Below are 15,752 nucleotides of genomic sequence, written 5' to 3'. Positions count from 1 at the left end.
ACTAGGGTAAAATGTGTGCAGCTCACAATCTTTATTACATAATTCCTCATAAATATGGTATGTACCCTTAGATCCCTTTGATTTGAATGCGGGTGTCTGTGTAACAAAATACTTAGAAAGTGACTTATTCAGAGATTAAGGCTTTTTTTATTAATTCCTCTCTCCATTGACATTAGAATTTTATTACTATTCCTGAAACAAAATTAAATGAAATAAGAGTAGCTTGGTTTGGTTGAAGCTCTGTGCTAAGCACTTCAGTTTGTTTTGTTCAAGCCTAAATATACTCTGGGGTACAATAAAGGCAGTAAATGCTCTTGAGACTGCTTCCGATTTAACTTCAAATAAGAATAAAATGCGAATTACAAAATTAATTTTTCACACATATCCCAAATGCATCCCTCATCTGACTTGATTCTGTTATTTCTCATCTTCATGTCTTAGTGCAGCAAGTGACATCTCACCTCTCTAGCCCATGGATAGGTAGCAGACCCAGAGATGGATGAGCACCCTGGCTGGACCCTCTGTGCTGACTAGTGAGCCTCTAACACTTGTGGTTGTTTTGGCTAACAGTGTGGTTGCTCACTTGAACTGTAGAAGTCTTTCCACAAATCTACAGATTTTTCCTGAAAATCATGTAAATACGTGTGTGTGTGTGTGTGTATAGACAACTCTCTTTTCTAAACCATCCTTCCAGCAGATTAAAACAGCATTTCTTTCTGGATAACCAAGATGCTATGACAGAGCTGTTGTTACCCTGTGTGTCCAGGTTTTAGGGAAAGTGGGCTATGGTATGGCAAAGTAAGAGTTGTGATGTCTGAGTGTTTAGTTTTGCTTTTAAAAAATAACTTCCCTCATACAAATTCTATTTTTACATAAGTAATTTAATCAAAATTTCAAATTCAGATGTTTTTAATTCCATTCTAAGAGACACTTGTGATAAAGCATTAGTTCAGGATCTGCGTTTAATTTTTGTTTTCTCTGCTGGCATTGGCATTGCAAGAAAATGCCTTAGCCTGGCAAGATACTCTGCTTCGCTTGAAGAATCCTCTTCTTGTCTGATTTGTTGCCTTGTTCAGCTGTCATCACTTGCCAAAGATGATCATGGTGATAGTGACTGAGTAGATTTAGGGTTAAACAATGAAGTTGTGTCACAGCATAAAGACTGCAATTTTATGTTCCAGCTTGCAAAAAAGCTGCATCAGAAACTCACACAGCTCTAATTGTAAATCAATAAGCTTTCTAGTAATACTTGGATTAATCCACCAGAGCCAAAATTCAGGCTGTAGTTTTCTAACACATGGGTAGTTGGCAATGCTAAACCTGGCACTGCCCTCTGTTTCTAATTCCTTTTCAGTTTAATCTTCTATGAGGTCTCTCTGAAACTAATGCACATGAAATAAAACAGCTGTCCCAATTCACTTTCTTATCAGCACTTTTAGTCTGTCTTTTTCATCCAAGATAGTGAATTAAATATGAGATCTGATTTGACATAGAACAAGAGAAAAACACCAAGAGACTTTTCCTTTTAGAAACAGTAGTTTTGAGGCTGGTGTTCTTTGAAATATGGATGCACTTCAGTATAAAGTTTGAGTGGCTGTTTTAGTAAGTGTAACAAAAATTTCCATTTTATGAATGCAAAAGAGAGAGGTTAACATATGTGTGTGTGATTGAACATGACATCTTTTCTATTTTCTTTGAATGGTTCAGCATCTGGTTTTTTGGAAAGCCACTGTCCCATCTGCAGTCACTGCCTGAGTACTTGCTAGGAGTGAAAACAGTCTTTCTGGAAGCTTTGTTGTGAATAAACAGCTCTCTGTTAGATTTCAGAGAGCAGCTTCATCACTAGTCATTACCCTACCTAAGTCAAGGTGTGAAGTGTTTCATTCCCCTCTATACGCAGGTTTTGGTTTGGTAAATAGGTTGAAAGTTCTTTCCTTCTGTCTCCCTCTCCGTCTATTTCTCTCCTTTTTCAGATAAGTAAGAGGAAAGGGACGGAATGTGATCCCATGAGTCCTGTGGGGTTTGTAATAGCTGTGAGGGGGCTACTCATATAAAGAGTGCATATATGCATGTAGGGTACAGTGGACTGAATCCAAATTGCTTCTTGACCCAGCTCCATAGTTACCCTGGGAGTCCTGCAGGGATGGGTGACTCCGGGCTGTAGGTGGGCACCTAGGAAAAATGGCTGGGGACTGAGGGGTGCCCTAAAGCAGAGTGCTCTGACTGCCCTGGCCAGGCACTGGCCTCTAGTTGGGGCACATCTCACCTGTTTGGATAAAGAGCACTGCTTTGTATGCAACTGTTTGCAAACTGATGTGCCACTATTGAGGTGACATCTCCCCTTACCTGGAGGCTCACTGAGCAGAAACTGAGGGTATTTACTGTACAATGTAGGGAAACAGTCAGCTGATATGCTACTGCTGTGACATTTTTAAAATATATTCAGCTGTTCTCTAAAATATTAATGAAACATGAATAATGCAAATTGAGGACGTTTAAAATTCAAGAACAAACACAACTTTATGTTTTACCGATTAGGTTTCAATTACATTCCATTTCATAGGAAAAAAAATACATAAATTATGACTCTGCATTTTGTAACATGATGTACATTTCTGGCTTTGTATGAGCATGGGAAATAAGGTGTTTACATTAAATACATTTTCATGATCAGGGAAAAAGATGTTAAACTTTTCCTGTTGTTTGAAAAAGCATTTTAGATGGTTTGCTTATGCTCAAAGTATTTGTGGAGGTTTTGGTTTGGGCACAGGCAGGGTAAGCAGGAATTGCTTCAAGTGCCCTTTGCTGCTGTCATTAACCTAGATGATAGTTATGTTAGGGTATGTTTAAATAAGGGATTCAGGGCTTACAGATGCTGTTGATGCTAAGAAGCCCACTTGTGGGGGTGGGCTTCTGAGGTGGGGCCTCAGATTTTATTGATAAACAGTGCCTGCGCTTCCCTGTCTGATAAGCAAACTGTCACGTGTACACTTGATCTCTTTTCTAAAACTGTCTATTAATCTTTGCAACAGATTGAGGATACTAAATACTTACTGTCTTGATCCCAGTACTGTATTTTAATTTAGAAGATGTTTTGTTAAATACTTCAAAGATTGAAAAATTTCAGGACAGAAAATTTTAGCGACAGTTTAAGGATTGTGATATTGGAATGGCATTTCTCCTTTTAAATTTGTTTTCTTTTCCCTTTGTTGTTTTTTAGTGTTGTGATCTTGGATACCATGCTAGTCTGAACAGAGCCCTAAGAACATACCTTTCTGCAGAGTATAATCTTGAAACTTCCAGGCATGAGGGATTAGACATCATTGAAAATGCAGTTGACTGCTTGGAGCCACGCAGTGACAAGCAAAGATTCATGGAAATGTACCCCACTGCTTTTTGTCCACCAATGAAATTTGACTTCCAGTCTCACATGGGTGATGAGGTCTGTACACTGACAAGTATCCCCAAGTGACTGTTTCTGTATACCAGGATAGAGAGTTTATCATTTACCAAGCCCTTTTACAAAGAGTTTGGTAAAAGCTACTGAAAGTCAGTGGATCAGCAATAACATTTTGCAAAACTTTACAGCACTGTCTGCTGCTTCAAAGTTCTCATGTAAAAACTGTTAAGCGTTCCTATATTCTGTATCATTTATAATGACATTGCTATGAATTTGCTGGCCAACCTGTGCTCAGCCCAGCACCAGTGTAAGCAGTGACTTTGTCTTTACTACCTGCATCACTCATAACAGAGTTTGTGGGTGCTATTTGAGAGCAGCTACAGAGCTGCTCCAAATTATTCCTGCTGCAATGCAGCCTTTCCCCCTTCTTCTTCTCCCATTTTATCATCTGGAGATTTCAAGCATACGAGGTACCCCAGCTGTGCCCTGTTCTACTACACCAGTGGCCAGTAGCAAAGCAGAATTTGACATCACCCATGTACATCTTTTTTTCTGAAGGTAACTCCAGGGTTTGCATTTCTGTGTGATACAGAAGCTACAAAAAGCACACATACAAAAGTGTTGTGCTCTTTATTCATAAGCTGTAGGACATACTTTCACACCTTACAGTACATAAGTACTTTAAATTTAGATGGGCACATTTTATTGTCTCTTTTATTAAGTTCTAATAGCTTTGGTAGGAATTCACCTAGTTTTAAGAAGAACAAGAATATTGACTGTTTTTTTTAATTGCTTGCATCTTACAGCTCTTTTTGATTCTTTGTTAGGTTTGCCAGGTCTCTGCCCAGCAACCTGTGCAAGCAGAGCTTATGCTTAGGTATCAGCAACTGCAGTCACGATTGGCTACACTCAAAATTGAAAATGAGGAGGTAAGACCTATGTCTACAAGGGCTAAGCATTGAACATAATTTTCAGGAAGGTGCAGTGTTTTCTACCTTGCCAAAACCTTCTAAATGACTGTGGCTGCAATCTGTATAAGCGGTTTTAATTTTAAACATCAAATACTGGCACATAGGCTGAGGTGAATCCTCACCTGCTTTACAGAGGTTTGGAAACTTTGTCTTTTACCGGTCCATACATTCACATTCCTGAGTTCCATGTTTTGCAGATGCTTCAGTGAAAACTTGTTGGAGCACATATTTTTAAATTCTTGTGACAGAAAGCCACTGAGAACAGTTATTGTCTTCTGTGACCACCCTCTGTCCAGTTCTCAACTTGCTTCTTCTGTAGTACAAAGGAATTTGAAACGTCTTTTGTGGTAGCTGAGTCGAGATCTCTTATGCTCTCAGCTACAGCTATTTATAAACATGACTAATGAATGCCTGTGATGGGAACAGCTCACCTAGCAAAATAAAATGCAGTTTTTTGTAAAATATGGAAAAAACGATGCTGTTGTCTTTCCCTTGCTCTGGCAGTGGAAATAAAATGCACTTTTGTCACAGTTGAGGCAATGTTAAAGTCCAGTTTACATGAGAATCTGTTCCTAAAAAGAAACATAGAAATAATGTACTTTACTGTACTTCTTATGTACTTTACTGATAAGTTTTCAAGATGTCAGTTTTTCTCATTCTAGTTTGTATGTTGAATATCTAGAACAAAGTATTAATGTCCATGAGACATGTACAGTAGTCATAAAATAAAAAGCAACCACCTGCATTCAGAAAGTCTCTCAAGGTAACAAAGATAGAAAGATAATTTTTTTCAGTGAAATGAAGTACAAGAGCATAGCAGGAAAAATCATGTTTGACAGGTGGGGGAGGGATATTTGACTACATTGGAGTTGTGTGCAGACATGTTCATGATTTGGTTGACCCTACTAGAGACTCCATCTGAAGCAAAACTGGGAAGTAATCACATCCTTGTGAACCTTACCAGTTACTTTATTGCACTGTGGAAACTGCATCCCTTTCCACAGCATCCATGCCCGGGTTTCCACCATGAGCAGTGGTGCTCCATAGGTCATAGGAGGGCTGGGAGTCTGGGCTGAGAACAAACAAGAAATTTTTCTTTCTCAAGCCCTGTCTGTCAACAATGTATTCCACTTCTGCAGTCTGAACATCACTGTGGCCCTCATCACAGCACTGCACAGTACAGGGGTCAACACAAGGGTACATCTGTGTTTGTGGGTTAGACCATGCTAAAGCAGAGAATGAGACAGGATATCTGTTACATAGATATCTGTTATAGCACACCTGACTTTTCACATTTACACACCAGTTTGTTTGGGGGAGTGTGCCAGAGAAATACTGTGAGTAATGAGCTTCCCTGTTAAGCTGTTCCTTTATATATTTATCTGGCATTTGGCAAACTGTGATTTTTAATACCAGGTTAAGAAAACAACAGAGGCTACCCTGCAGACAATACAAGATATGGTCACCATTGAAGATTATGATGTGTCAGAGTGTTTCCAGCACAGTCGCTCAACAGAGTCTGTGAAGTCAACAGTCTCTGAGACATACCTGAGTAAGCCTAGCATTGCAAAAAGAAGAGCTAACCAGCAGGAAACAGAGCAGTTCTATTTCATGGTATGTTTGTTGCCTCCTCATTCATGTGATGCAGACCAAACACCTGAAGCAATCATTACCCAGAAGTTCCTGGGATTTATGTGTCATGCATAGTAATAGATTCATCTGCATTTCTACAGAAATTCAGAGAATATCTGGAAGGTAGCAATCTCATCACAAAACTTCAAGCAAAACATGACTTGCTGCAGAGGACACTTGGAGAAGGTAAATATCACGCAGTAAATTGAAAAGTGATTCCAAACTATACAGTGAACCTACTGAAATGCCAAAGATACACTTGAAAAAAATACAAAACTTAAAGCTTAATTGTCCAGTAAACATAGATTTGATTTTTACCAATCACAGTTTTGGTGCCAGTGGTAAGAGTATACACAGTAAATTGATTTTATTTCCTCAACACATACTTATTTCCACTGCACAGATATTTAGACAAATTACTGTATTTGGCAACAGAACTATTGAATGAAAAATCTCATGCCTGCAAGGAGAGTGACACAGTCAGTGCAGGTTTATTTAAGAGCTGTGACAAATGTAGTATTTCTACACCCTAACCATTTCTGTTGACTTGAGGTTTTTAATGAATCACACACTATACACAGCTCCAGCCTTTTACCAGCCCTCCCAGCTGACACTTCCTCATGCACTGAAGGGAAAAGGGGAATTGCAGTACATATCTTGAGGACTAGACACATAGAGTGGAACAGACTTGAGAGGAAGTGAGATTACATCACAAAGAATAAAAATCTTCTTCTGGAAGTTGAAGACTGTGATTTAAAGTTTAGACTCAAGAAAGGAAACCTGTTTGCTAAAATAATTACTCTAAAAGATGTATCACCTTATTTTCTTTTTACTGACAAGTATCTGTAGTTAATCACATCTCTTTTTGCTTTTAATACAAAAGCCCAGATCCTCAAACCATGTGGAGGTGCCTGAACAGCTATTAGCAGTTCAGTGGCTATAACCCAAACAGTGCCTCTGTCCAGGGAGTGACTGAGCTTGGGGGTAGGATATAAGCAGCATTTTCTTTCAAAACTGAACTGTAGAAGATGGCAGCTGTTTTTAGACAGCTACCTATGTTACCTTCTTTCTCGTGGAAGTTTTCATTTAATAGATTTTTATTTTGAATGTGTGTGTGAAGAGTTTATTCACACAAAACATTGTGCAGCTGACTTTGGTCAAAAAAGAGGACATTTTTCTTCTGGAAGCTCATTGAAAATGTCTTTGGAAAAATACAGTGAAAGGGAGGGAGATAAAAGGCAACAGAATCTGCTGCATAAACGGTGTTGGAAAAAAGGAAGGAAAGAATTGTTTGAAAGGAAACCTAAAGAAAAACTTCTCAGCAGGGTGACCCAAGTGATAAATTGCCATTAGGCTCTGGGCCATTCTGCCATGCTGAGGCATGCTTGGACTATTCTGTTTGAAGAGTTCCCTTCTACACGCCATCTGTAACCCCCATGTAGTTAATCTGTGTTGCCCACAGTGGTTTTGCACATACTTGTTGTCCCAACACCATAGCATGGCACATACAAATAGTACCTCAAACATACACATTTACATTCAAAGCTGATATTTGGAGCCATCATTTTTACAGGTTAAGAAGTTCTAGTACCCCCTTCAGTTGAGGCATGACCTGCATTAAAATGGCCATGTCTTGGATGGAGGACCTGGATTCTGGAAGTTTCTTGAATGGGGAGGATTGAAAGGATCGAATTACAGTGGTATTATGAATGTTATTGCTGTAGCTAATATAGAAATGAATTTGTAGGACATGAACTGCTCCCCTGCTCCCCTCAAATTGCCTTTTCTGGAAACTTTAATATCAGCAAGACTGCAGACAAATAACACAGTGTGCTGTGTTAAATAAAGTGGGGAGAAGGAGAGGATTGTCTCAACTGCAAGTTTTCCTTTGGCACCCTTTCTTGCTTTCATTCAAAACTATACAGTGTAAGGATTTAGGCTGAATAGATCCAGGTTCCATCTGCTGCCCACAATGTTAACATCATTGGGCTTCTATTCTGGTTCATCACCTGCCTACTACAGTCTTGCTGTTTATGAACACAGCAGATACATATTCATGATCTGCACAGGGAAGATAGATGAAGTGCTCTATGGTGAATCTGCTTCTACAAACTTGGAAAGTAAATAAAAAACACTCAAATGAAGTTGATACTAAACATAGGAAGCACACTGATCGTCAGATTAGTTCTGATCCAAAGGCTCATCTATTGAAAGAAGAAATCAACAAAGCAAAGGGAAATGCAGGAAAGAAAACCAGGAGTTGTGGAAGAAATTCCCCTAAGGCCCAGACACCTTTTGCCCTAAACAAAGATGTGCTTAAAGGCCCCCAGGCACAGCATTTGTAACACCTTCTGTTTTACTAACATTTATTATTGGTATTCTTAGTCTCAGTGAATTTCCCGTAGTAACCTGAGTACGGAGAAGTCCCTGGCTTACTCTTTTTCTGTCATAGGTTATTTTTCATATTCTTCTTTGACCTCTCTTTTTCACCTAGCTAAAATAGATGCCAGCTAGATTCACGTGTCTTACTGTCAGCGATTGTTCCCAGAGCTTTTTCTTTGTGCTGCACACTCTTCTTGTATTGCAAAATGTATTTTCAGACTAGGATCTTCAGTACTGTGTAGTCCTTTGCGTGCATCTGACACTGGCACGTAACAGTGTGTTTTCATATCAGTGTTATTCATTCTTCCTGGAGTTTGAAAAGCTGTTTTGGTGTCACTTTCAAACTGGGGCGTGTACTTGGACCCAGCCCAAGTGAAGCTCAGAGTGATTTTCAGAGATCATATCCATAGATCTGTTCACTGGCATAGGTGTTTAATTCTTCACTAATACCTTACTTGAACCTGTTAATAGTGAATTTTGTTTGCAGTGTGTGTCAGTTAACTCCTTTAAAGGCCTTCACAGTTTTGTCATGATTTGATACAAAAGTATTTCAGTTATCTGCACAATGCTCTGCTTCCTTAGCTGCTGTGATCTCTCAAGATATTAATAAATGCCTTCTGGATTGAATAAATAGTCCTAATGGGAAGGTCTGAGTAGATGGCTGCTACATTTTTTGCCATGATGAAAAAAGACCATTAGAAGTCCGCTGGGTTTCCCTTTTCTTTGCTGGTTTTTGATCAGTGAGAATATTTTGCCACTCTATCCATGGCTGTTTAGTTTCCTTCGTCACCTCCTGTGAAGAAAGTTATCAGTGGCCTTTGAAAGCTTAAGTGAATTAATTGAACTGATTCTTAATTATCCAGTATTTTACTGACGTTTTCAAAGATTTTTACTAAATTAATAGGGCACAATCTCCCTTTGGCAATGCTGGGCTCATTGGAACTTACCATACCATGATCTTTGTCCTGTTTCATTATTTTGCTTTTCATTATGATGAGTCAGTCATGCCTGATTTACTGGTCTGTTGATCTGCCAAGGAGCCTTTCTGGAATATGATATTTGCTTCTTTGCAGTTCCCTGCAGTTCTCTGTGGTGTTTCTCAGTGATAGTCTTGTGCTTTTTTCCTGTAATATGCAGAGAAAAGAGAGTAGGCAGTCTTTTAACTGCTCTAGAGCCCTGCATTTTCAGCACTGAATGGGTTTAGGCACAAGGCACGGGGGAGATATAATCTAATCTTGGCACAGCTCTATTTCCATACTGATTTAGCCACTGAAACATATGAGCACCAACAATAGACATTGTTTGGAATTTTTGAAATTATTTACAGTATCAAGTGACTCTAAATCTTTGGGTAGGCTTCTTAAAAGTTGTTCCATAACATGGGTTGTGTTTGTATTTTAAATGGAACTATGGAGATAGTAGGTTACTACAGTGCCCTATTTGTTGTATAGTTGTATATCTTTTGCTGGTAGTATGAAAGTTAGAGCTAAAAATAATTTACTAAGTATCATTTAGATACAAAAATTTCAACCTAAAACCTACAAATCATTTGTTTCCTGTTTATTGAACTTTCTAGGTCACAGAGCTGAATACATGACAACAAGGTAAGATATTTTTATCTGACTTGGTTTAGAGTTAAAAAATAGGTAAAATCTTAGCATTTACAAATTTTGGAACAACTTCATAAGGCTTGTTGCTGTTGTTACATAAATTATATTCAGATTCTGTGTGTTTTAACATCCAGCATTTCTGTTTCAGCATGCTGATGAGTAAAGGATCAGACCATTCATCTTCCTCATTTTTGTGAGCTTTGGCCAGTGCCAAGGGTAGGACAAGCTGGGAGATCCTCAAAAATATTTGTGAATCACACCTCAAATTTGGAAGTTGCAGGGAGGACTTAAAGGCTCAAAAAGAAATATTTTTCAGTTGTCAGAGATACCTTGCCTCTCATGGTTTGTGATTCAATTGGTCAGGATACACAGTTTAAAAGAAGCTGGTAGGAGAATCAATTTGGGCAACGGGCTGTGTCTTTGATAACCCAGCTCTGAACACAAATACCTGCCTCCCCCTGCATCCATGTATTCCATACTGAAATGGGTCTATATATCCACAGAAGAGAAGGGATTCAGTGTTAGATCTCCCAGCTTTGTGCTGCATGTACTTTTTCAGTTGTGTAATGCCGCCGCTTTGAAGTTGCCTTCAGATATAAACCTGGATAAGCTCTGCAGGCCCCAGAGGCTAGGAGGGAGCAATGGCAACTGCTTGAATTTGCAGCTGCCACTTGTATGTATCACTGCCACAGGCAGTGTGCCCTGCTACAGCAGGAACATCCAGCCCAGCTTGCTTGGTCTCACTCTTCCCTTCCCTTCCCATGCAATATGTCTTTGTCCAATGCCTTCAAGAACCGTATTCCCTGGTCCTGATGCTTCCAGGACATCTCTACAGACTTTATGCTGGATTTTCTCCCACCACTCCATGTTCTTTATTAGCTCTGTGAAGTTGGACTTACTAAATTTCTTTGCTTACATGACCTCAGTTGAAAAGTGGTTACAAATTAGAGCATTCTTCCCAACTGCTGCCATTAATTCTGACAATTGTACCTTTAACTCTGCCTCCAGGTGCTACTATTCCAGGAATGCATGGAAATCAACAAGTTTATGTCTAATGAGAAAAACCTCCTTTCTTGACTCCAATGCAGGCGACTCATCAGGCTCACATCATCCTAAGTTCCCTGCTGTGTAAATAACTGAAAGGAGATGATGGATTCAGTCAGTGATTTTACCTTAGCAAAGTGGGGGAGCAGTGAAGCCATCTTACCTCATATCTTGTTACAGCTGGTCACCTAGAGAAAAATACTCTGAGGAGCAGGGCCTGCCCATCTGTTCCTCACACCAGCTCCTGGGCTTTGGCTGGGCCCTGCCTGTTGCCCCAGGGTTCAGTTATGTTTCTGGACTGTTGGACATGCAAACAGAAATGTTCTTTAAGGTCAAAGTTAAATTGTAGAAGGGAAGAAGATGTCTTTAAAGATGAGTTTAGCTGACAGTATTCAAACAAACTGAAGTCCCACTGCTGAATGCTCTATGCCTTATTGTTTCTCACTGATCCCCCAAAAACATTTGATTTTTTGCTAAGTCCAAAAAACCTGTAGAAACTGCTGGTGCATGGGTACTAAGGAAGCTGTTGGCATTTAACTGTTGGCATGACGTTCACAAAGTTGTTTGTGATCTAGAGAACAGTATTTATTTCCTGTAATCTCTTTCAGTATTAGTCACCACGTGTAACACACTAGATATATTTTGCAGACCAAAGTTTTGTGTGTTCTTCCTTTACTTCTTTATGTGTTATTCTGGTTTTATTTATTTGTTCAAGTTGATATACTTCTAATTCCATTAGCCAATTAGCAAGGCGTTTCTTTTCATGTGTGAAGTTGTTGATTGGTTGGATGTGCAAAGCTAAAGCTCTTTCACCTTCTTGGCTCTAGTTGAAAATGCAGACAGTTTGGTTTTGAAGCATCTTAGGAGTGTGCTGAGCAGCTTTAATTTGCATTTGGATTTTCTCCAGCATGAAGCAACTTTTCTGCTTGATAAGAGGTGCTTTGAGTGGTCTGTGTTCTGCCACGGCTGGCAGGATGAATTCTAGTGGTGCTGCACATTTTATGCATGACCATGACAAAAAAAGCTATTCCAATTGTGCAGTGTTTGGAATAAATTTATATGGTAAAACTGCAAAACAGGGATTCATAAAGAATGTAATTATTTAACCATAAGTAATTTTTAATGGGGGAGTTCTCCACTCTTTAATGTGGTACACTTAAATTTGATGGAAAGTCTTTATTTGATAAGTATTGTGTTTATTGCTCCCTTTACAATGTTCTGTTGTTTTGCCATGAGCTTACAGACATTTCATTTTATTGTGTGACTTAATTCTACCTTGCTCAGTAATCATATTCCCTTCCCTTAGGCCTCCAAATCTTCCCCCTAAGCCCCAGAAACACAGGAAGCCCAGACCCCGATCACAGTATAGTGCTAAGTTGTTTAATGGTGATTTGGAGTCCTTCATCAAGGTACTGGCACCAGCCACCCCCGTGGCTGATCTCAACACTTCTTACTATAATGGTCACCAGCTCACCAAGCTGAGGCAGATCATTATGTTTAAGTCTGTCCTGGGGCTCTTCTTTCCCAGTTGATCAATATAATACTTCCTGAAGTCAAAGGGAGAGAGGGGGAGTCGTTTCTCACATTAGCCTCCCTACAGTTGTGTTAATCAAGTAGGAATAGTATTGTCAGCCTGCTTTTAGTAGGAAACTTTGCTCCATGTAGTAGGTAGGATGTAGTGGTGCATCCCACAACTTACCACAATTTCCTGCTTGCTATTGTCATAACATCCAGTGTTCAACGTCTGTGGAGAAGCAGCATTTCCCTGGGTTTGATATCCAGATTTTGATTTCCTATGACTTTAGGAATTTATTATATTGTGTGAAATTGTGATCAACACTATTCTGGATCTTGTATCTTTGCTGTATTTACTATCTTCTTCTTTCTCATACTTTTATTTCTAATAATGCTTCTAGCCGAGGCCGAAGGAACTCTCACACGAGACATCAGGTATCGTTCTGGTGACAAGAGAACAGCTCTGCCTCGCTCTCGGGTTGCATTCCTGCCTGGCTCAAAATGAGTTCTTTCAGAGACCTGGAGGGAGAAGTTTGCATTAAGAAATGAGTGTACAAATATAGCAGGCAAAACTAAACCAGAGCAGAACTCTGGAGGGATTGTAGTCTTAAATGATGGATATTCCCTTACTCATTTTCAAGGACTCGCCCACATCACAGTTTATGCCTTTGGATACTAGCTGACACAGCTACAGAAAAGAAATCTTAAAAAAAATTGTAAAAATACATTTATAAATGCAGTGAATGAAATTCTTGACTGCAAGCTCTGTGAATTGAGTTTGAATATTACAGGGATTTTTTTTCTTGTTCAGTACAGCTAGTGGCAGACATTTTGCAGAACAAATTCTGTACTCAGTGGCACTGTATTGATTTAGCTGTCTGAATCAAGCTTTCAGTCATCCTCAGTACAACTAAAGGGGAAATTATTATTATTTTCATTGTTACTGTTACACAGGAGGTGCTATGAAATGCAAAGACCTTGAGAAATCATCACAAGAGAAATAGATGAGTATCATAAGCAGTTTCTTGCTTAAGGGTGAAAGTAAGCAAGGAAGCAGAAATTCTCACAGTGAAAGCCCCATGACTAGAGAAGGACAAAGCAAATCAGGAGAAATGGTACCCCATCATTTTCCCTCACAAGGGAACATGGCAGTGTGGCTGACAGGGCTTACTTGCAAGTGGGGAGTCCTACACAATTAGTCTTTGAAAAGGAAAGGTCAGAAAAGCTGGTAGCCTTATGTCAGATTTGCCAGTGTGAGACAGCCTCTCTGCCCAAAGACCGTGTCATTCCTGGTGGGGATGAGTCATTTTGACAGGCACAGCTAGTGAAATACAGTGTCAGGCCAAACTGCTTTGTGTTTGAGTTTCACATCATAAGAAATTGTAACTAGTCACAAATATCCATTCACTGAATTCACACATCAGATTAAATTCACAGTAGCTGTAGGGTCACTGTTCTTGACACTCACCAACACAGATTGTTATTTCAAATTATTTTTCTTTGATTAGATCCAAAAGGCAAAGCTGTTAGTTTAGATTATTTCAGGGTATTACTTAAGTACAAAGTTTTGTGTGGTTCTAAACAGATTCTCCAAAAACAGGTATGAAGGGATTTGGGCTTTGGTTTTGTATTTTTTTGTAATTTCTTACTGCAAACACTATCTTTTCCTAGGCTTTACATTCTTTGCATGAACCATGATCTACTAACAAGAGATGTTGGGTGCATGTTGTGCATTTTTGCTAATACTCTGCTTTTTCTGGAGAGCCAGGCTGCTCAGCATTGGTGAAGATTATGATGTTCCTGGGCTTAACAACTGACCTGATCCAAGGGGTTTTTATTTAGCTCTTACTGAATCATGACACAAGTCAAAGAGGAAATGCTAATCCAGCCATTACTAGTTTTTGGCTAGCCAGTCTTTGCTAGGTTTCAAATTAAGAGACAAGCCACAATTTAAATAGCATAGTCTGTGATAAGAGTCTTTTGTAAGCCCCACTAAAACAGTGCAGAGTGTACACATAAGATTTGGGGGCTAGGTTACCTCAGGAGGTGCAATTGCTTTACTGTGTGTTATTTTTCAAACTTTTTTAGTTGTTTTTCTACTTGAGCTGAATTCATAAACTTCCCATTAGTGTAGTTTAGCATGAAAATGAAGTACTAATTTGTAAGAGGAAATGTGTATTCTGAGTTACAAGGTGCTTTTGCATTAATGATTTTATAATTCAGACTGATTTTATCCTAAACTTCCAAATGAATTAGTCAATTCTCTGAGCACTTACATATTGGAAACTCATTTGGAAATAAAAATTACAGCTTCCAAGACAAGAAATTCGAAGATTATTTATGAAATAGTAATTTCTGCAGCATAAGCACCAACTTTTCCAAATAATTTTTAATCATATCATTTATATCTTTAATCTGTATTTGATAACTTCTGGTCACTTGGAATAAAATATCAATTTTTTGAAGTGCCAAAACAAAAAGTTTCCAATGGTTATTTTGGAAAATAAGCAGTTTAAAAGAAAAAGACAAGTAACTCACTAATATAATTATTGTATAGTCATCTTCTCCACCTCCCATCACAAATGCCATTTATCTCTTTTTAAAACAATTTGTGGAGCTGAAAATGTAGCTACAGACCTACTGCTGTGTCATTGCTGAGATGAGGAGCTGTGATTCCTGAGCTCTGCAGGTGGGGAGATAGAGGCTGTGACCTCCCTTTCCCAGTAACCTTGTGCATAGGGACAAAGCAGCTGAGCCACGTGCTCAGCTCAGGGTAGCTGCAGTTCAGCACCCAGGGCTTGCCAGCCATTTGGAGCAGCCAGAAACAACATGCCAGCCCATCACTGCCCCACGGCAGGGCACACAGACCTGCAGAGCCCATAGCAGTGCTTCAGCCAGGAGGGACATTGTGGTACCCCGTGCAATGTCATTTAGTGGCTCTGCTCCAAGATTGTTTCTCATAGTCCAACAAATCCAGAAAAGCCTTGTAAATTCTTTGGGATAAACTTTTTCTTGCAAAAAGAAAACCCCACATTGAGGAATTGGGTCCTGTGTAATTAGGTCCATGTAGGGTTTTCTTCACCAGGAAAAGAAAGGTCAGTTAAATAGATATAGAAGAATCATCTTCATAATTAATTATTATTCTTAATTATAATCTTTTTAAAAGGCAAATTTACTGCTTTAACTCATTTTGCTTCA

The 15,752-nt window shown here is 39.1% G+C and overlaps 1 protein-coding gene across 2 annotated transcripts in view; it reads left to right on the top strand.

Moving 5' to 3' along the window:
* Positions 1 to 15,752, top strand: part of SRGAP1 (SLIT-ROBO Rho GTPase activating protein 1) — a 138,955-nt gene that overhangs the window by 92,661 nt on the left and 30,542 nt on the right. For both annotated transcript variants that reach the window (XM_058022878.1, XM_058022879.1), the window contains 6 exons: positions 3,221 to 3,442; positions 4,228 to 4,329; positions 5,788 to 5,985; positions 6,105 to 6,189; positions 9,962 to 9,989; positions 12,956 to 12,989. In XM_058022878.1, the coding sequence (XP_057878861.1) occupies positions 3,221 to 3,442; positions 4,228 to 4,329; positions 5,788 to 5,985; positions 6,105 to 6,189; positions 9,962 to 9,989; positions 12,956 to 12,989 (669 nt within the window). The remainder of the gene's footprint in view (positions 1 to 3,220; positions 3,443 to 4,227; positions 4,330 to 5,787; positions 5,986 to 6,104; positions 6,190 to 9,961; positions 9,990 to 12,955; positions 12,990 to 15,752) is intronic.

Source organism: Melospiza georgiana, chromosome 4 (assembly GCF_028018845.1).
Source record: "Melospiza georgiana isolate bMelGeo1 chromosome 4, bMelGeo1.pri, whole genome shotgun sequence".
NCBI lineage: Eukaryota > Metazoa > Chordata > Aves > Passeriformes > Passerellidae > Melospiza > Melospiza georgiana.
This window is presented reverse-complemented; position numbering and strand designations above follow the sequence as displayed.